The sequence below is a fragment of the Harpia harpyja genome, chromosome 22 (assembly GCF_026419915.1).
Source record: "Harpia harpyja isolate bHarHar1 chromosome 22, bHarHar1 primary haplotype, whole genome shotgun sequence".
NCBI classification, from domain to species: domain Eukaryota; kingdom Metazoa; phylum Chordata; class Aves; order Accipitriformes; family Accipitridae; genus Harpia; species Harpia harpyja.
Window position 1 is genome coordinate 17094492 of NC_068961.1, and position 21192 is coordinate 17115683.

General features: G+C 41.9%; 1 protein-coding gene across 2 annotated transcripts in view; it reads right to left on the reverse strand.

Annotated features, from left to right (window-relative positions):
* Positions 1-15698: 15698 nt before the first annotated feature.
* The window catches only part of TGFBRAP1 (transforming growth factor beta receptor associated protein 1), a 33797-nt gene continuing 28303 nt past the window's right edge, over positions 15699-21192 (reverse strand). For both annotated transcript variants that reach the window (XM_052773743.1, XM_052773744.1), the window contains exon 12: positions 15699-20428. In XM_052773743.1, the coding sequence (XP_052629703.1) occupies positions 20240-20428 (189 nt within the window). In that variant the 3' untranslated portion in view covers positions 15699-20239. The remainder of the gene's footprint in view (positions 20429-21192) is intronic.

A 21192-nucleotide genomic window follows, 5' to 3' on the forward strand; every position in this document is an offset into this window, starting at 1 on the left:
CGTTGGTAAGAGTGCTCTGCCGTGACAGTGCCGTGTTTCGTTTCCCAATCTCAGTATTTCACACCCCTGAAGCTCCCGACCAGACCTGAACCTTTAGCCTGGCAGTGCCCCCCGAGAGCTCGCCAAGGGATTAAATCGTTGGTAACGATGTAGAGGGACGTTGTCTGTAGATTCCCTGGCATCAGTCTCTGCAGCACATCTACACGTAAGAGCTTCAATATTTGGGATTCTGAACTCGGTGCCATGCGCTACGGTAATAGAGCATGGAGACTTGTGCAGCTGTAAAACCAGTCTCCGTAACCCAAATAACCTGTGGGCACGAGGTGGTGGGAATTCTTAAAACCCACTCTGCTCATTCCTTGCCCGGAGTGCGACCTGTAGGATTAAAATTTGTTTGAGGTCAGAAGTCCTGTTTCCACACCATGCAACTGCTACGGCTGAAGTCGGATTGATGTTTCCACAGCTTCTCATCGATCAGGTTAGTGCCTGCTCTTATTTCTCAGTACAAGCATGTATCCTCAGTTATGGGTTCATTTTGCTAGTTACCTTTAACAGAACTATTTATTATTGGCCAAAACCATGAATACTTCTAAAAAATGTACCTTTTTCCCCCCTTGCTCTGTTGGACTATACATTACTAATGTAGATTGAATCTTTCAGTTAAACCCAGCTAAAGACAGATATTAGAATAAAACTGTTTGGGTTATTTTTTTATTCCATACATGTGCAATCTCCATAGCTATTCTAGTAGACTTTTAAAGGAGGCATTTACTAAGAATTCTTCCTAATATTTTGACTGCTAACCAGGTTTTTTCCCCTTAGAATAGCTTTTCTAATGGAACAATTCAGAAAAAGCACTATCATCATATCATAATATACTGTGACAAGAACTGTTCAGCTTTATGTTTTGGCATTTAATGTATTCTCAGCTCTTCGCTGTGGCTGGCAAGGGTGACTTTAAGCAGCTGATATTGTAGAGAAGTAGTTGAAAAAAATTTTTGTAGTAAGAGATACAGGACAAATTGTAGCAAATCGTCTCTTGCTGGTTTTCAGTTGTTTTTGATGTGCGTGTGTTTCTGTCTGGCATCTTCCAGCAGAAATAAAAGACACCCGCTGAAGACTCCTATGATTCACATCTGCAAAGTTTCCGTAGACTTTCCAAGATTTAGTAGAGATTGTCTCTGTCCTTGGAAAGAAGGGAGTGACTAGCTCACACAGAAACTCAAAATATACAGAAATCATGGCCCACAGTAGAGGGATTCTGGTTGTAAAACTCAGTTTGCTTCCAGAAACTTAATTGGGTTGTTGTCCGAGTATGAACTACTCTGTTACGAGCTTGGATATATGTCGCAAATAAGGAACTTGTAAAGCTAAAGGATCCCTTGAATTTTCAAGTGCTGATGAGAAGCCCTCTATAGGGCTCAGTAGAAATTGTAAAAGCATTTCTCTGAGTCTAAAGGACTTGGAAATAATTGAAAATATAAATTTATGCTGTAGAAGCTTGTTCCTCTCGCCACATATTTTTGTTGCTGTTCCTGTTGAGACTTTCTGCTGTAGTGATCCTTACAGGGAGGATTCCCAGCAGGCCTGAAACCTTTCAGATCTTATTGCTTATACGTTTTCTTTTCTTGACAGAACAATATGAAATGGCTGACCTTGCCCAGAGCAATATCATTAAAGCTAAACAAGACGACACTTGTACTGTGTCTTGGTCAGGAGCTGTCTAAAGCATTTTCTGAGTTCTTGTGGAACAAGAACAATCTCAGGCAATTGAAATACATGGGATGCTACCCAAAGAATGTTTCTTATTTTAACATGAATTTATGGGTATATTAATACGCATGTTTAAAGCAAAGAAATGGAGTGTTTTACAGCTCAGAAGCTCATCTTGAAATTTTTATTTATCATACAGTAAATGAAATTCGGACTTAGATATTTTGAAGAACCTTTGTTTGAGGATCTACGAACGTGCTCTGGGCTAACATCCATGCTTGTCAGGTGAGCAGTGGAGTCTGTCAGGATGTTTTATCCCTCATATCAAATGTTGGAGAATAGACAGAGCCCCACTGACATTAGCTACCAACCAGCACCTGCACTTCAGTCAAGGTGAACGGGGAGCCGGTAAGGGTTAGCAAAGGCCAGGGGAGAGGGGGAGCACACAGCAATTTTCTGGATTGAACCCAAGAAGACGAAAATGAATTTTTGACAGACAATAAATCTAGTCTTCCTTTTTTTCCTTTACTCGGGAAGGAACTCAGCACACTTTACATATAGGTCCTATTCATGCAGCCTTTGTGTCCACATGCTTAATTGGGCAAATATTTTAAAGTCATCGTTCTCTTCACCTTTTCCCCAACGCCCCTGAGTCAATGCTTCAGGGGCTTAGACAAGCACTGCTGCTGTCACGACGCTTGTGCCGTCCAGTGGCCTAGTGAATTGTAACTGTCAGTTTAAGGAGTGAGATGCTGCAACACGTTCATGAAAACATGCAGACAGCATGAGCAATACCCGACTTTGGGCAGAGTTTTCCTTGTCTGCCCACTAGCTCAGTGGAGCTCTTTTACCTCGGTTCTCCTCTGTGCTTGCACAGGATGGATAGCACTGAGGAGGCAGAATCATAGAATCGTTTAGGTTGGAAAAGACATTTAAGATCATCGAGTCCAACTGCAAACCCAACACTGCCAAGTCCACCACTAAACCATGTCCCTAAGCACCACATCTACATGTGTTTTAAATACCTCCAGGGATGGTGACTCCACCATTTCCCCAGGCAGCCTGTTCCAATGCTTGACAACCCTTTCAGTGCAGAAATAACCTTATAAACAGGATAATTCTCCTTTCTGGGTCACCTTTTCCCATGACGTACTGGCTGTTGTGTATTTTCTCCCCCATACACCAGAGCCTTTCCAGGCTGGAGTGCCATTCACAGCACACTTCCCATCCTGGAGATTGTAGTCAACACAGGTGGCTCTTTGTCGCTAAGTATACGTGAGTGCTAAATTGAATGTGCACTCTTGTCTAATATTTAACAAAGCACATTGAGTTAATGACTAATGTTTCATTATTGCAGGAAGCTTTTAGTACCAAAAGGTTAAGTGGTTCATTTGAATATTGCCCGAGCATCTTTGCCCTGTCAGGGCTTTTTTTTTTTTTCCCTAAAGTTAATTTGCTATTGTTGTGATCATGTCTGACAAGTGGTAGGTAAAAGCAAAGGCAGGTTATGGGGGTCTGTTTCCATGACATAATTTTACTGGTGTTTAGCAAGTTGGATTTTACTTAGCTGAACATCTAATTTGCATGGGCCCTCATTCAGGGATGAAAAGCCAGTTTTGAACATAGGCCGTCTTCCACTGGGAATTATTTGCATCAGAGGCAAAGGACTTGGGGGGAAGCGATAGAAAAGCAGGAAAAGTTAATGGAGCTAGAAGAGGTTACCAAAGCTACCAGAAGAGACCTGCTATGCATTCACACAGGTAGAGGAGTAGGCTTAGGAATTATCGTTAAATATAAAATTGCAGTGGCTGAGTACTAGTAAAGCACCATGGAAACAAGTTTCTGCTATAGTGACATTAATGATGTAAACTGCTTGTGACATGTGGTCATAAAAATGGGAAAAAAAAATTCTAAGACGACAAACAAGCCTCCACATTACTTTGGTTACGCTGAACTCCCAGTTCTTTGAATGAGTTTTTTCAGTGAAAAGCAGATTTCTGGTAAACTAGTTCACCACATCTTTTTCTGTTTAGTTTGTTGAGAAGGGGAACACACGCACATCAAACCCATGCTGTCCCGCTTTGCTGCCTTCCAGCACGGGACCAGTTTGTGAAGTTGGTTTCTGAACCCTGCAGGGAAACCGTGGCTGTTGCAATTAATCGGCCTTTTTTTTTCATAGTCACTGTAGTGACTTTGCCACCCTACGGCAGAGTGTAATGCTAAATGTTCACCTGTGGCTTTGTAGCACTGGCATTTTTAGCATAACTGCTTCTCAGGTCTGTGTGCTCCAGTTGTCTTTCAAATAGATTTGGATACTTTTAATTCTGAATCTTCAATTCAAAATCTTTTTTGCTTTTGATTAATGATAACCCCCTATAGCTTCACCTCTCTGGAAAAGAGATCTAGCTTAGTACAGCAGTGCTAATACCAAGAAAAAGCAATTGGACAGGCTTTGCTTTCAAGGTAGCAGGCGTGGGATTTTTTTTAACCAGTTCATTATTACAGTTTCTATACCAACTCTTTAAATTGGGCAGACTTCTTTTTTCTAAATCATCTAAATGATTTTTTTTTCTTCTAAATCTTTTTTGTAAAGCCATCTAAATTAAGATGGCTGTTTAAGTAAGACTTGCTTGCAACTGAACCTGAAATGTTGGTAAATTCAGGTACTTCCTGGTTACATATTATTGTTTAATATGTAAGATAGAAATGAAGCTTTGCAGCTTTCAATTTCAACAATCTGATCTGCCTTAAGGATCGGTAGGGAGACTATCCAGAAGCTAGACTGAGAACAACTATGTCTGTGCACTAGTAAGGAGGATCTAAATTAACCGTCATCAATTACTTTGACACACTTGCAGACTTCTTAGTCCTAGCACCAAAAAGTTTAAAGTTCTTTTAAAGATACTTTTATGGGCCTTCAGGTAGCCCATTAGGTGTTCTTGCAGTGGAGTAATGCTTCTTTTCAGGAATGCCTCTCTGTGATGTCAGAGTTAAGGGTGAATTACTAAACTCCTCCTTCCCCCAGAAACAAACCCAATTTTCTCTTTGTTTACTTTGTAGTCTAAAGCTGGAAATGTTCCCTCAAATCGTTCTCGATGGCTCCCTACGCGTCTTTTGAGCACAAGAACTAGCTTGAAAATCAGCTTCACATTTTTCATGTTTCAGGAGCCCAGAGAATTTTGAGGTAAAAAATGTTTTGTCTTGCATTGCTCAAAATACTTGAAGGGACTGCTCTCTGCAGGAAAAAACACTGACTGCTCTTATGACAAAGACTTTCCTTTCCCAAATCCAGATCTTTACCTCCCTTAGGGCGAAGTCTCCATGACTGTTATCAAAGCACTGTAATATCACACTGCTTTTGTGTGTAAGTGCTTTGCTAAATCAGGGTTCTCTGTGCATCTCAGCATTGAGATCCTATAAAGGGATCAGCCCTCTCATTATGAGTTTAGACCAAAAATAGGCATGAGGAATTTTTTTTGTAAACGTGCTCTAATTCATCCAAAGGCAGTATTCTCTAAGAGCTAGCCAACAAGATCTTACGGGATTGACCTGATTTCACTCCTTGTTCAATATCACCCTTTTTTTTTTTTTTTTGGTAACATTTTTTCCTGCCTTATTACATCAGTAGACCCCTGCTGCTGGTGGTATCTCGTCACCTCTGGCATCAAAAAGCAACCCAGATGACTTAGCAAACCTTCCCAGAACAAGATATTTCGCCGTGGGTTAGGCTGCCAGGCAAAGCGCATGAGCACAAACCAAACCGAGCATCACGGCGAGCGCGTACCTTGAGCCAAGACACTGCGTGCTATTTAAATGACCAGGGAACAAACGTTCCTTCACATCCTCAGGACCGCTTCAGGAGAGACACCAAGGAAGAGGTGACCAAAAGGTACACCCGCAGTGGAGCACACACCTTCAGAGCAACATAAAATAAAATGGCTCGTTTCGATAGACACCTCGCATTTCAACAGACTGCCTCGACAGACGGAAAACCCTGGAGGTTATCGCTCAGGGATGCAGCGATGCCCAGATGCAGGCAGCGAGGTGTCAGAGAGCTTCTTTTATCCTGCCCATCGCTCCCTGTGCCGTGTGGGGCCAGACGATGCTGCGCTGAAGCCTGTTTACTCCACGGATGGGAAAATGTTTGCCCGTTGGCACTTTTCCATACGAGCTGACAGGGGAGGAGTTGCTAAATTTGCGTCAAAAGCCAACCCTTTCCTGCCTCCACAGGTTCTTGCAATGCTCAACTCCATGTACCCGGCAGAAAAAAAGTTTCCGTGCTGTGCCTCATCCTCTGAAACAGGTTTCCTCAGAAGATCGGTAATTTTTTTTAACCTTTTCATGTCTTTTAAACTGTGAAAAGCCCAAAAGTTTGAAGGAGACCTCAGAAGCCACTAAAGCTTCCCTTGTGTGAAATCAGACTCTCTGAGCCTTGCCATGTGATCCACTCCTTAACCTTACACTCACTGAAAATAGGGAATTTTGCAGTGCTGAGTAGCTATGTATAGTTACTTACTAGAACGTATTTCCCTAAGTTTACCTCTCTGGGATCTGAATCAATGTAATGCTCTTCCCAGAGTCCTTCTGGTTTGAAAGTTCCTTGCTTATGTCTTGTCATAGATGTTTTCTGCCTTTCCTGGGTGTATTGGAAGTTTGCTAAATCTCTTTTAATTTTGGCTATTTCCACACTTATGATGTTGATATACTAAACTCAAAATTTTAAAAAAGAAAATTAAAAGGACTAATGTGCCAGTGCAATTAGCTTTTTAAAATAAACTAAGTGGACTACTTTGGCTGAATAGTTGTGACAGCAGAGGTTTCTAACAAAGAGTGTGAAAGGTGTGAAAATCTGGGACAGACACAGTTTGTTTAATCCAGGCTAGAGACATGTATATCACCTGTTCCAAGACAGAAAAAATCTGCTCATTCAGCTTATAAGTAACCATCAAAGAACAGCGGGGAAACTGTCCTAATGTGAGTTTTTATCAGGGGAAAAGTGGTCTGAAGACAGTACAGGGAAACATACCTTCTCATGTGAATCAAAGTAGGCTTCAGTGGTAGCCAGGGATGGATTTTGGCTTCTCCAGTTTTAGCCAACTGGCTAAAATTGTGTGGCCTCAACTCCTCTGCCAGCAAAGTGCTACAGCTCTGAGGAGATTGAAGTAGACGGACGCCTGTAATCTTGAGAGCAGACAGCAGACGACCCTTTATTGCTAAAACACACACATACTTATAGTCACATATTCTGCAAAGGCACTGTACACGCGCACAAACATAAAATATGATTGGTTATATCAACACTGTACACGCGCATAAACATAAGATATAATTGGTTATATCAACACTGTACACGCGCGTAAACATAAGATATAATTGGTTATACTAACACTGTACACGCGCATAAACATAGGACACAATTGGTTATATTAACCAAAACATGCGAAACTTGTCTCAGTCTAATTGGTCAAGATAAACTGCCGAATTGCAGTTCTTTGTGCCAAGTTCCCTTTATCTTGGAATGTGCACCTGTGTTCTTCTAATTGGCATCTTTCTTTTTTTGTCGTCTTGTTTATTCTGTTCAAGGTCTTCTAAAGGCATCTGGAATGCTCTTGCGACCGTTAGCTAAATATGTGTCCACACAGCTCCAGGTCCACTGATGTTTTCTTTCTTTCTTCAATTACTGCAGAGATGCAATAGCCATTATATGTGGTGGGTACTGTGCATTTTCAAGGTATTAAAACTGTCCTGTAAGGACTGCTGCCCCAGTTTGATTTTGCTGTGGCGTGTGTTGGGTTCATAAGGTTTTAAAGCCTTGTCCTTACCTGTGTGGAAGCTCATAGGAACTGCCACCATCTCCACAAAGCCGAGGGGCTCGCACGTGGTGAACCCACATCTCGGCGAGTCGGGATGACACATTGGCTGGCTAAAACTGCACGCCCACGGCAGGTCAAGCCTCAGCCACATTCTGAGGAACTAAAAGCATTTTGGTCATTAATAGGCTGTACAGACCTAAACCCCAAACTTATCCAAAGTAAATGCAGCCAGCTGCCTTAAACTGCTAACCTCAATGTAAAGACAACAGCCGCCTTTTTCATGCATGTCAGGGCGCTGCCAACTGTTTTTGCACGAAGGAAGCAGAAAAAGGTCAGTGATGAAGTGAAGCTGCCGTGTCAGCATTTACGAGGCTGGCTAACACTCCTTTGCCTTAGTTTTCACCATTGCACTCACGCTTGAATTTCCACGGGCGTCAGTCTAGCCGTAACCTGCTGAGTTTTGTCTCTTACCATATGCTTCTCCCCGTCAAGCACAGCATTTCCTATAGGAACGGTGTCTAGTGCCCGTTTCTAATTACTCTGTTTCAGTGGTCTTTTCTGGCAGCAGGCGATGGACCAGGCTGCTGTAGGCAAAGGTGTTACTGGTGCCCACGGGGCCGGACTGGTTGTGCTGGGTGCTGCCGGCTATCGCCTTCGGTGCTCCGCAGCCAGACGAGCATCCTGCCTGCTCAGTCGCTTCAGCAGATGTGCATGATTAATGGATTATTTACCTTTTGCTGCCTGATTATTATTTTTTCTGCCTCTAACCTTTTCACTTTTACAAATTTATTTTGACTTTGAAATTCTGGGGCTTCCACTTATAACCTTTATGTTTATTGGTGAAGTAGCTATTATTAGAGTGTTTTTCCCCCTCTTTCTAATGCTGAAGTTTAATTATATTTTTCCTTCTGCCTTTTGGTACAGGTGCAGTAATTAAATGGCATTAAGTCTGTTTCACGATCATTAAGTAGGCTTGTTATTGTCCTTTTTGTATATATTTGAAGTTGTAAATAAGTCACCTTTCTAATGAATCTGCCTGGTAGAACTTTGACATATCACTCAGATAGTGCCGCTACAGTTGTACGAAGAAATGTCTTGAGTTCTTTATAGTCCCCGGCCCTTTCCAGAGGAGGAGAGAGCAGCAGGACTGAATTGTGCCGCACCTTAAATAATAAATATAACTACTTAAAACACTGAAATTGTTCAGGTATGAGTTTGTTTTTAAACTCGGGTTTCTGAGCTCAGGCCACTTAGATGAGATGCCTGACATTTCTGTGGGTGTGGGTGTTTTTCAGTGTTTCTAAAGTACTATTAATGGGAGAATGTAATGTGACCTTTTTAAAACCACTATTTAAGGGGTGAAACACTAGATATCATATTGATGCAGTGTGCATAATTTCACAAAGGGTGAATTAATCAGCTTTATGTGATGGGTGTGCAGGAACGGAGCTTGCATGAACAGACCACACACTTCAAAATACTGTAATGGGAGACAACAAACGTAATAGAAATCCCCCAAAGGTGAACTAGGGTGAGGAAGAAGAGGGGCTTCTTGGTCGCTTAACTCCACAGTGTTAGTGCTTTTTCCAGCACTAGCTAAGGCTGGAAATTTATTCTCTGTGATTACACTAGAGGAAAAACGTACCCATCTTTTGGAAGGCACATACACAGGTTTTAAAATTTTTTTGCAAGAAAGCACATAGAGTGACAAGCATGGACCTGAATAAACGCTGCCTTCCTGTGGTACGCACCTCTTTGTGCTGTGAGAGATATAAAGCTGCCAGTCTTTTTTAGATTGTGTGGATTTGTTCAGTGACCTTCACTGGTTCCATCAGAACCAGCAGAAACGTGTTGCTCCTGAGGCCAGGCTGGGTAATTCGATGGAGGAAACAGGTCAAGTGCAAGTTGTCTGGGGGCATCGCCAAGTAGGCTGCATGCTGCGAGTCAATCTTTTTTTTTCTTTTTTTTTATATATACTATTGTTATTGTTCTGCTGTAGGGCACGTGAGACTCTCAAGTTTGTATTGGTCTTCCATGCTTCTCTCTGTGAGCATTAAGAGCGTCGTATTTGTTGTATGGGTCTCCCCTCGGGTACCCTGCCTCCCACCAGCTGTTGGACTTGGGTGAAAGAAAAAACCTCCGTCAGAAAAGGCCACGCGAAGGACAGCCTCGTAAACGGCACGCTTTGCTGCGCAGCCGAGGACGCGGAACTCTTGCCCCCGACTTAGCGTGCCCACCGCGGTGCCGGTGCCGGTGCTGGTCCTCTCTCTCTGCAGCACCGGGGTCCTGGAGCAGGCAAAGTTGTACCGGCGAGGACTTACACTTGGACTGATGCCGCCTGCTTTCGTTACAGCGTAATTGTATTACCTACTGGAAAGTACTGTCAGCAGGAGCACAGTTTTAGCACCGCCACCATCACTTTGCTGGTAGAGCATGCCAGTATTCAAGGAGAAACGAGGTCCTTTTCTACCTGGGTTATGGTTTTCCTCCCCTCAAATGTTACAAAGAACAGGAAAAACGGCTTTTTGTATGCCAGAGTGTTCCCAGTGCTCCGACAGCAGGAGGACAGCTGTGTAAAGCAACACCAGGTAATGATGCATAAAATGAGCATATCAAAGTTGCTGGGTTTTTTTAGGATTTCCATTGCTGGGACTACCTGAATAAGACATTTTCTGAGTTTTCTGTGATGGGTCTTACCCTACGCTGCAGGGAGCACACAACACTTAGGTGCCATGTTATATCAGAACTAAAGTATCTAGGTAAGATTAAGACATGATGGAAAAATATGGATAGCGCTTAGCTTTTCCTCCACCTCCCTCTGCTTACCTCTGCCAGAGATGGAGGTCAGCCCAAATGGGCTGAGAAACCCACAGATCACAAAATTTGTTGCCCAAAACTAGCGTGAACTTCACCCTCAAAATATTAGGCTAAAAAAAAAAAGCTTTTCTTTAGGAAAATGCTATGAAATGAACTGCCCAGACAGGCTGGGGAGCTTTAGCATTTTGATGTTATGTTGGTGGCATGAAAGAAATGAGAAAGTTCAGATGTAGTTATCATCTCTGTTACCAAACGTTACTGGCTATTCTGTCACCCCGCTGCCAGGGTCTCAGGCTACATCCAGAGGGGCTTGGACATAAGAAACGAGGAACAGCCCAGCTCCCTGCGCATTTGCCAAATATCCACAGTGCTCTGGTGGGGAGGTGTCATTGGTTTGGGGTTTTGGAGATGAGGAGGAATGAAAATGAAGTTGAAGGTATCATTTCACAAGTAATATCCCTGTAAAAAAAGTTCAGCAATTAAGCACTGTCAGTCCTCACCTCATTCCCCTCAGCCCAAATCTTGCTACTAGAGAGGAAAATGAAGCAAAACTTATAGCAGGTTCAACTCCATTTCCTTCAGTTCAGAAGACAAGGATGGCTTCAGGGTTCACAATTTTTGATTCAGGAGTCCTTGTCTGAAACTTTTTTTTTTTTACATGAAATCAGCACTTGCTATTTATTGTATGATGTAAGTCCCCATGCAGTAGGGCTGTCCCCTTGGCTTCCTCAGACTTCTGCAGATTGAGCTGGACAGAATTTGGCAGGACTGTTTATAAATGTCTTCAGACTCCTTTTGGTATTAAACCAGTAAGTTGACTTAATAGCCATTGTTCCCCTAGTACAACCATTGTTAGTTTTAACATACATTTCACCATAGAGACTTCATTAAAACAGTGGGTGTATGAAAATGTTTCAACATAAAAAGAAATAGATATTGCTGTCAAGTTACGAGACCTTGAATTCCTGGTTTAGAGCACAGCTTTGCTCTTTATTTAATGCGATATTGTTTAATACGGTCAGGAACACCAGTTTATTTTTACTTTATTTTTATTTTCTACCGTTTTACTAAAGCTCAATATCAAAGTACGCAAAGTTTTGATACAAGCCTGGAGGGGAAAAGTGGCCAAACCTGGGCGGAGGATGCCCTGCGGGCAGGACGCAGCCTGCGCCGTCCCAAGAGCCACGCAGCTCTTCAGCCGAGGAAGAGCTTGGCTCGGAGAACAAGACGCGGCCAAGCAAGGGGAGCAAGCGAGCCAGGGACCGACGGGAGCCTGTGGGAACAGCAGAGACCAGGAGCAGTGGGGCTTATCCCCAAGGGAGCGAGAAGGGGCTGGGTGGAGGGGGCTTTGCAATTTAAGAAGCCACCGAAGTCTGTTCTGAAGCCTAACACGATGTCAAAACCCGACCTGACAAGACACAAGGTGGGGGATTTGCTTGCAAACCTTTCAAACTTTCTCCCTACCCAACCCATGAGCTTTTTCCATTTTAAAATTGTTCTAGCTCACGACTTCCTGAAGCCTGGCTCTTGCTTTCAGAGCCCTCTTGGTGCTTTTCAGGGTATTCGCTTTGAAAAAAGGCCCTGGCAGATCTTCTTTTTGGCTGCCTTCAAATCCTGTCACGGCATGGCTTCAATCAAGAACGTCTTTCCATTTTTCCTTCCACGGGGAGGAAAGTTATCGGCACAAGCGAGTATTTGTACGAAACACTATGCAGACTGGTAAGTAAGTGACTTGATATCAGGCCGATGGGAAAACCGAAAGTGTAGGGTATCAAGGTATCAATAATTAATAGCAGCTTAACAAGAGACTTCCTCCCTCCTCTGGGATTGAGATTTCTTTAGTGTGTAGTTTTTAATTTTGACCATCACATTTCAATGGCCATTCAGCATTACAGAATGAGCAACTGCTGTCAGAAGTACTCCTGGCATGCTGACTGGAGTGTCTGGGGGGGATGTACTACGACGTGGCTGCTATCCAGGACAAGGGCTTTCGGGAAGGTTTTGAAGGAGGAACACTAAACCTTCTGCTTGACAAAACAGCGTGTCACAATAGGCCACAGAGATGCTTTGAAATAAGATATGACAAGTTAAACCCTAAAGATGGATCAAACAAGTACAGAAATGAAAACCTTCTTTCTGCTTTGCAAATATAAATCCCCAGCGCATAACATTTTTTAAAAAAAGCAGATATAAATCCATCCTGTGCTCCTCCCTCCCCATCTTCAACTGCTTGTGGTTCAAGCAGAAAAACCCACACTTCTGTCAAACTCTGGCAGCTTTCTGGTGTAACACTGCAGAGTAACCTTGTACACTACAAGGACTCAAGGGATTGAATCATCTTTGCATGCAGTCTGTGACTTTCAAACAGATATGAAGAACATGCATTTTATTTGAATATACTTCTCCAGGTCAGAGAAGCACCAAGCAGACACTCTTGAAGCTGTCATCCGTACCTTGTTATTTTCTAAAATTTCCCTCTTTATTCAGTCCTTCTGTAATATCTGGACCCCCCCCCACACACATTTCCTCCAAGACAGATGCACCTTTTAGCCATCATCAGCTTTCTGTTGGCAACCCTGGCCTCTTCGACCCTATGCTGTCCTGCAGCTGTGGTTGTTGCAATGAACTGGACCTTTGGGGCTCATTTCTGCCAAAACTCAGCTATGCTCTATTGATTATTTGTCTTGGAAGGAGTTGCCATCTGGACGACTAGCGTGGACCATTTTCTAACCACCGTCTAGAGGCAAAACCAGCTGAAATCCCACTGTGCCAAAGCCACAACTGCCTTTTTTTTTTTTTTTTTTTTTTTGATGATTTCTGTATTGCCTTTCCCCCACTGACTGGATGGATGGTTGGCAAATGCAAACCAGAGCTCTCCAGGGTGTATTTCCTGCTGGCTGAGCTAATGAAGTGATGATTGTTGCGGTAACATTTTTCATTCCTTTCCGTATCATGCTGCACTCCAACATTTCAACCTTTTCATCCCAAACACCCTCTGTAAGAGCGTCCTGAGCACCCACCAACATGCCCACAGCCTTTGCTTCAGCCGAAGGAACAATCTTGACCTGACAGGGCTGCAGAAACCTTGCCAAGTGAACAGACCTGAACTTCAAAACAACAGCCCTTCACTACAGTTCCCACTCTGTTTTTGTTGGATTTTGACCTTGCCAGCTCCCCAGCTATGCAGTGCACAACCTGCCTTCGGCCTCCAGTAGATGCCTGCAGCGATGCTAGCGCCGATGCTGCCTGGCTTGAGGGCTTACCCTGTCCTCTACTGCCTGAGCACCAAGATGCTTCAAGAGGTTTAAACGGAGTTCAGGCATAAGACAGCCAGGATTCTTCCCAAAGCACCTGAACGAAGAAAAATAACACAACCTATGCTTCTGATGATAAGAACCACTCAACCGTCTAAGCAGCGGTTTCAGAGAGGTAGCTGAAAAATCAAGGTAGAACTAGCCAAACTGCACAGATTTTGCTTCTGCAACTTTCTTTCTGACCAACCCATGAGTTTTTAATGCACAAAGCAAACTGGAGAACAAGCACGTTCCCATTTGTTGTTTGGTTTTGAGACATCAAATAAAACCACAGCAGTGCAATACTGTCAAAGCCACACTTGCAACTAAACCCAAGTTGACCGAATAGCACGTGGCTACTGCTCAACCCTCTTTATGGTATTATTTCTTTATATAAACTTACTTTTGGCTAAAAAAATGCAGCAACAAAAAGAGAGGTGAAAATGTTGTTTGCACAAACTTGAAACAAGCAGCAAGTCCTGATGAGCAAACAGCATACACAAAGGACCAAGTGATTTTTAGCACAAGAGCAATAAAATTCTGAGGTGATGGATTAATTCATACCAGTAAGTTAGTTAAACTACGGTTTCAGTGAGGTCTGCCCATTTTATAGTTTGCCAGGACAACCATCACATCCACAAACGCATGTGAGAAAGAAAGAGAGAGGCATGTAGCAGGCAAAGGACATACCACCCCTTCGTGACGCACAGGCCTATGCCAATACATAAAGCTAGCAATGACAACGTCTCCCCCTGCCTGGTTACTGCCACATTCTCTTAAATTCCTTCCAGTGATGGTTTTTCAGGGCTGAGAGACATTTCATCCAGTTTTCCCATTTCTTGCTACCCAAAGGCCACCACTTGCCTACACTTTCTAGCCAGCATCCTCAGTACGTTTTGGTCATGTACAGGATTTGCCCTGTATCACGGGCAGGGAGAGAAGACCCAAGCGCATGCAGAGCGGGGCTGGAAACAAGCTGAATCAGGTCACACCCGCATGTCCTAAACACAGATTCCTCCCTTTTCTGTACTTGTCCTTCGCATTCCTCCCTCACTGCCTCCCCTTGGAGATCACACCGGTTTCCTCGGCTTACCACAGCCTCCTTACCAGCCCTGACCACCCTCCCTTCCTGAGGTTTCCTCATCAGCAGGTCCTATAGTGCCGCTGTGGTGGTCCTGGCCCCTTCTGCTGAAGCGGGAAGAAGGGGACACCTGGCCCCTTGGCCCTGAAGTTTGCTTTGAGCCAGGGCCATTACTCCTGAACAGCGAGGAGGAAGATGAGGAACACCAGCTCCCTGCTGTAGAGTATATAAGCACCACCCTCGTTTCTACATTGCAGGGATGTAATAACCCCCTTTTCCTGGGGACACGGGCTAGGCTCCGGCAGTGACTTTGCTTTTGGCCTCCTAAGTTTGAATTAGGGATTTCCAGTAATAAAAATAAATACCATCCAGCCTTGGTAGCACCTGCATCTTTGTTTTCCCTAAATTTGTTTTTACTAAGGAGTGCCCCAGTAGAGAAGCTGCAGATTAAGTTAACCTTCTACCTGGTCCCAGAGGTGCCTCTGCAAACAGCATCTGCTTTTACTCCTCTCAACTACCAGCCTATGCTCCCAGATCAACACTGGCTCTGTTTTGAGGTCTTCCCCTTTAAAATGTTTTAGTACTTCTGTTTGTATTGCTCCAGGATGTCCATGCACCCATCACTGACCAGACTCCCATGTAACCGTCGGCTTTAATCACAGAAAGGATTGCTTCAGCTACACAAAGGCACGTTAATCTGGAACGGCAGCAGCCACGTTCACCTGAATCTGTAAAAACCCAGATTCAGTCAAAGAAGAGGTAAAAACAAAGTAAAACTTCTTCCCAAAATAAAAATTCACTAGTTTAAGAATGGCTGTTGATCTCCATTAACACCCTGCACTTGCTTAATTCAGCCTTTTCATCTGACCACCTCTGTCAGTCACCCAGATGAATCCTCTATTTACCACTGAACAATCTTTCTCCTTCACTTGGCCATTCACATCCCAGGGTTTATATATCTAGGAATCAATGACAGAAACATAATTAAAAGATTTTTTTATTAAAAATCAACATATTTACACATCTGTACATTCCACATACTGCTGTATATGTTCACCAACATAACCATTAAGTCAGAAAGCATTAACAGTACAGATTTCCATCTGAACAAATCTACTGCAGGGGAACTTCGGTTTTGTAATCAATCAGACATTACAGAATGTCATTAACAACTTCTTTTCCCTTTAAAAGTAGCAGCACATTTAATTATCAGTGTTCCCAAGGCATAAGCCCCAAAGTGTTGTACAGCAAGAGAAAAATTAATTAGTAAATATAGGCAATAGGAGGAGAGCTAACAACGAAAACGTATGAGTTGCTGCTTATTATAAACAGCAGGATGTTAATAAAAGACTTGGAGCTATGCTGAATAGAGACTGCAGCAAACTGGGAAGAGTAATAAAATAAAGTTACTTCTTGATACAACTGTATAAACAGAGTATTTTTTAATGCCATTCAGGATAGCAGTCCTGCAAAGAACAGACGTTGTTATAAAGATTCAGAGTCAAGATACTGCTTGTGTGTTCACACACGTAATAAACGTCTTGGAAAAGATATGCTTACTTCATCCCTACCACCACCTTTCCACAGCTGACATTATTACAGTTTCACATGGTTGATATAATAAAGTGACATTTTATTGAACAAAGAGAGATGTGCTCAGGAGTCCACCCAGAGCTCTCAAGATTTACACCCATGTCAATTAAGTGCTAGAAGAGTGACAATCAGGTAACAAAGGTTGGAGATTGGGAGCAGGGGGAGCAAAGAGAGAAGTTCTCATTGTAATCCAGACTCCTGTGCCCACCTGAGCCACCGAAGTACGGGCTGCCTGAAGAAGTCAGTTCACAAGTACCTGTGGTACACTCTGTGTAACAAATACTAATTGCTTATTTTCTCCAGATTTTGAGATCAGTATTCTTGTAATATTATCAGTGTGATAACTTATCCCTTTAAGTGGCAGAAATTAAGATCTAACAGAATTCTTTTTCATAGATGTACAGCCATTAATCCTATTTCAAGCAGAGTGCCAGATTCTGGGCAATTTTTTCTCATTAGTATTTTTCCTCTCTTTTTGACTTAGAGAGGGGAAAAACTGCACAGGATGACATATACGCATCAGGTAATTCTTATGTGAGGAAGCATGCAGATACGAAAGAATAGAAAGGGTTTAACGAGTGCTTTTTGTATGTATCAGCGACTGTAACGGAAGATGGCTAAAAAAAGTCAGAGCTGCAATATTTCTGTAATTAGAAGCTACATGTTAAGCAAATGTGCCTCTATCTGCAAAAGCATCTGTGTGAGAGCCTAATCTCATTTATTATGTCCTGAATCACAGACGCACTCTCACATAAAAAAAAAAAAATCTGCGCTATTGTTTTGGTTTTCACACAAACAAAGTTGAAGAAGAATCACTGGAACAAAAAGGTGAGAGAGATGAGTTACAAACACAAATAATTTAGCAAGAGCTAAATTAAGAAGAAATATTCTGACAGAATCTCCTCTCTCCAAGGGCAGGTCTAAGACACCACATTCCCAAACTGGAGAGAAAAGGATTGCATCAAGCTTAAACTCCCAGAACCCATTTAATTTCCAAACTAGAAGGATGGTCAAAGAAATATTCCTCTTTCCTGCCTCTCCTCCTTCACATATCCAGCAGCAATTAATAACCAGATTACCATTCATTCCCTCCTTGCTGCTGCAGAAGAACTTACCACAGTAGCGATGCTGTCCCAGGACTTCAGGTACATAAACCAAAAATGAGCAAACTGACAGTGCCAAAGGAAAAGGAGGAATGAACTCAGGTTCTCCAACGTGAAGTTCTCTTACCCAAGGGGTGTTGTAGTTGTCCTACCTAAGGAAATTTGAATGCAGACTCTTCGTAAACTTCCTGGTGATAAAGTACAGAATTTCACGCACCACTTGGACGTAGGTTGTCATCTCCTCTGGTCGAGTGTTATCCCAATTGCTCAAACGCTGCAGGCACACTGGAAGAGCATCCTCCACCTGCCACCTCCCTGCTGAGCTCTTGCTCTACCTCAGCCTCACATTAGTTTTTGTGCTTTTTCTTTTTGTTACCATGGGACTTCCATATTAATTCATCCAAATGAGTTCTAGTATAAAAATTTAACAAAGAAACAGGTAACAATGTATGAATCAAATATTTTTCCAGTCCACATTTCTGGGGAGCTAAAAGAATTAGATCCCCCAACTTAAACATTAATCACCCTTTTGGTCACCTATGCTTCCAAATATGCTACCTTGCATTACTCCGATTTCTGTATTTGTTCTGTATGTACAATTATTGTTACTGCTGCGTTTTAGCCAAAGTACAAATCTGAAAAAATATCAAATATTAATAAACAATTGTTGAATCTTTTACAGACATACCTTTTCATGCAATAACAATTAAGAACTTTCTTGTGGTCTGGAATGATATGATCTCCATTCCATTGCAACATTAGTTGACAAGACTAAGGTCATCACTACCTGGTGGCTAGAATTAGTCTTAATCATGGAGACTGGTCTTTGTTTTAGTACCTCCTTATTAGGTAGGAACAAAGAGCATACTGAGGATGCTTGCAGCAAAAGAAAGTATTTCTTATGAATCGCATGCTACTGTACACAAAAGGCTTATCAGATCTTTGTAAAATCACTTTGTCTCTATCAGCAAGAATTTTGAGGACAGGGGACCACAAATTTGTCTATGTCATCACTGCCGGTTGTACACACAATGTTCAAAAACCAAGAATACAAGATACAGAAGAATCTACTCATACCAGTGCCACAGGAGAATCACTCATGGCAGAATTAAGTCGGAAATGCCCACATTTGTCTTTTTTGAAGGTGCCTTTCACTAAACACGGCTTACACGTCTCAGTAGAAAGTGCTACAAAATTCCTTACTTGGATTTTATTTATTTTCTAAAACGCAACACAACAGCTACACTTTTCTAATTTCTATCTCAGGGAAGAGAAAGATCCAAAGGTCTTTTGCTTCGAAGACAAAGAAATGGGTATTTTTTTCCCCTGGATGTAGTCTGGTTGACCTTTCCTGGAGGCAGCACTATGCTTACAAGGCTGTTTCATAAGCCAACCTTTCTGTATCAGGAGACCTCTGCTGAGATTGCATCTAGAAGATACCATGCAGATATACCTCATTTTGCTGAAAGTCTTCACTCTGATTTGGAATGCTGAAACAGTGCAGCCATACTAACTCAGTTGCATGCTGGCCAGTAAGCTTGGCATTTATTAGAGCTTTACAGAATTAAAAGAAATACTCTGACTTTGAAATACTTAATTTTTATTTAAAGTCATCATTTTTGAACCTCTCTTGTGGGAAGCTGCTTCTTTTAAACTGATTACTTTAAAATGGTTAAATAGCAATGTGAATACTTATCAGGCCAGCTAAGGGTTTTTGTTGTTATTCGAAACACTTTAGTTTACAGAATGTTGTCTAGAATGTAACAATCCAGTACCCCTGTAGTGCATCTTTGTAGATTTCTTCCCAATTATACCTTCTTTCCATGATCTTGATTGCACAAAGTTATCCACAAGTACTAAAATCTATTCTTGTGGAGTTCCAATCTGCCTAAGGTATGTTATAGCAAACATTTAGCACATAACCTGTACACTTATGTATCAGCTACACCTTTATCCTCCAAAGAAAGTCTAGAATGATATAATATCAATTTATTCAACTGTATGTACAGTACATTTGCATATTAATAAATAAATCAATATTAAAGTTAAGGTCTCTTCCCCCATATAAAAGTGACTACAGTCTGACCAGATATATCTGACTTCATTTTTTTTTTTTTTCTTCCAAGTACAGCTGTGTGACTGAGGCTATCAGTTTCCACTCAGTTTATTACAGTAACTGTAGGAGTAGAAACCTAACGGACCAGTGTTTATATTTAAATTCTATATAGCGGCGGGGGGGCCGAAAGGACTAAAAAGTGCATCAAAAGCCAACAATTTGTAGAGCGAAAATCAAGTTCATAATGTGATCCTGGGGAAGAGAATCCAGCCCAAAAAGAGGACATGCTGCAGCAAACATTATAACCACCGCACATTTTTGTCTTGATAGTAAGCTGCATGATGCCAGTCTTGTCACGTAACGTTCCAAGAATTCCAACTGCAATAGATGCCATCTCCACCTCTACAAATTTATCAACACCACATTCAGTGCAAAGCGACATTTCTTAAAATAACTGTTTGCCTTGTCTCCATAACATTCATCCTTACTGTGAAGAAAAGGCTCATTTTCTTTAACCTTTTATTACTATATACAAAAGAGCCTATATTTGCACCTCTCCATTTCTGGTAGTGAATTTTCTTTTCTATCTACATTCATTAGAAATCAAAAAGATAAGTGGCAATATTTCATATTTACTGGAAGTCTTCCCATTAACCCAAAGACTAGCTGTTCATCTTGATTTATACCTAAAGTAGCTGCACTTTGTTCTTTTTTCCAGCCCACTTTCAATGGGGTATAAGTCATGGGAACCTGTGGGACCGGAACATATTTCAAGTCTGATTGCTGGAGCTGGAAGAGTGATGAGTCATGTTTGAATTCAGATGTTTCTTTGCAGCACAGTGCGTGTGGACCATACCCCCATTTGGGTATCTTACAAATACAGGCTCGCAGAAAGGATTTTGGCACACCTGACAGACCTTTTTGTCCGAAAGAAGAATTGGGGTTCCTTTTTGTTTAACCTAAAGAGAGGGAAAAAATCCAAACATGAACCTAGCAAGAAAGGAAGGGAAATTATGAGGCAAATAATTTCAACTGTACCAAATGGACAAACCTGGCCAATGAGAGAGCTAGTAGGAAAAGATAGCTTGAACTATTTAACTTGAATTCAATTTCCACATTCATACTCATTCATTTTCATGCCTCCTCTTATGTACAGCTTTTTTTTTTTCCTTCTTTTTTTTTCTTCTTTTTTTGTTTCATAAAGGAAAGCACTCACACATTTAATGCAATAGAAAACCCGATGCAGTTTCCCAAACAAGGTCACAGGACAACTCTACAGCAAACTGAGCACTGATCCATTTTTATTCCAGACAGATTCTGCTGGATATACCATTGTTAGAACCAAACAGATTTAAGAATCTGCTGGGAGCTTTAAGCAACACAGCTCTAGCTAGGAATAGAAGAAAGCTTCACAAGTAAATTTACCACTAACAAAAGCTATTAACAAGCTTCAATTAATACTAAGCGCCAGGTAAACTTTTTTGCAAATTCTGACAGGTCTCAATCCTAGTGAACAAATGCTAACTCACATTTGTTAAGTTTCTGCAATAACTTCGTTGATCTGTAAATCCCAGATTCACTTTCCTTCAGCCCAGAAGTTCATCAAAGTTGTTCCCATTTCAAGGCCCCCACCTTCCCTCTTGTTTTACAGAGAAAGCATAAAATTAAGTTTGAATCTAGTAGTCATGGCAAAAAACTAATAAATGCAGCAAGTAAAATTGCC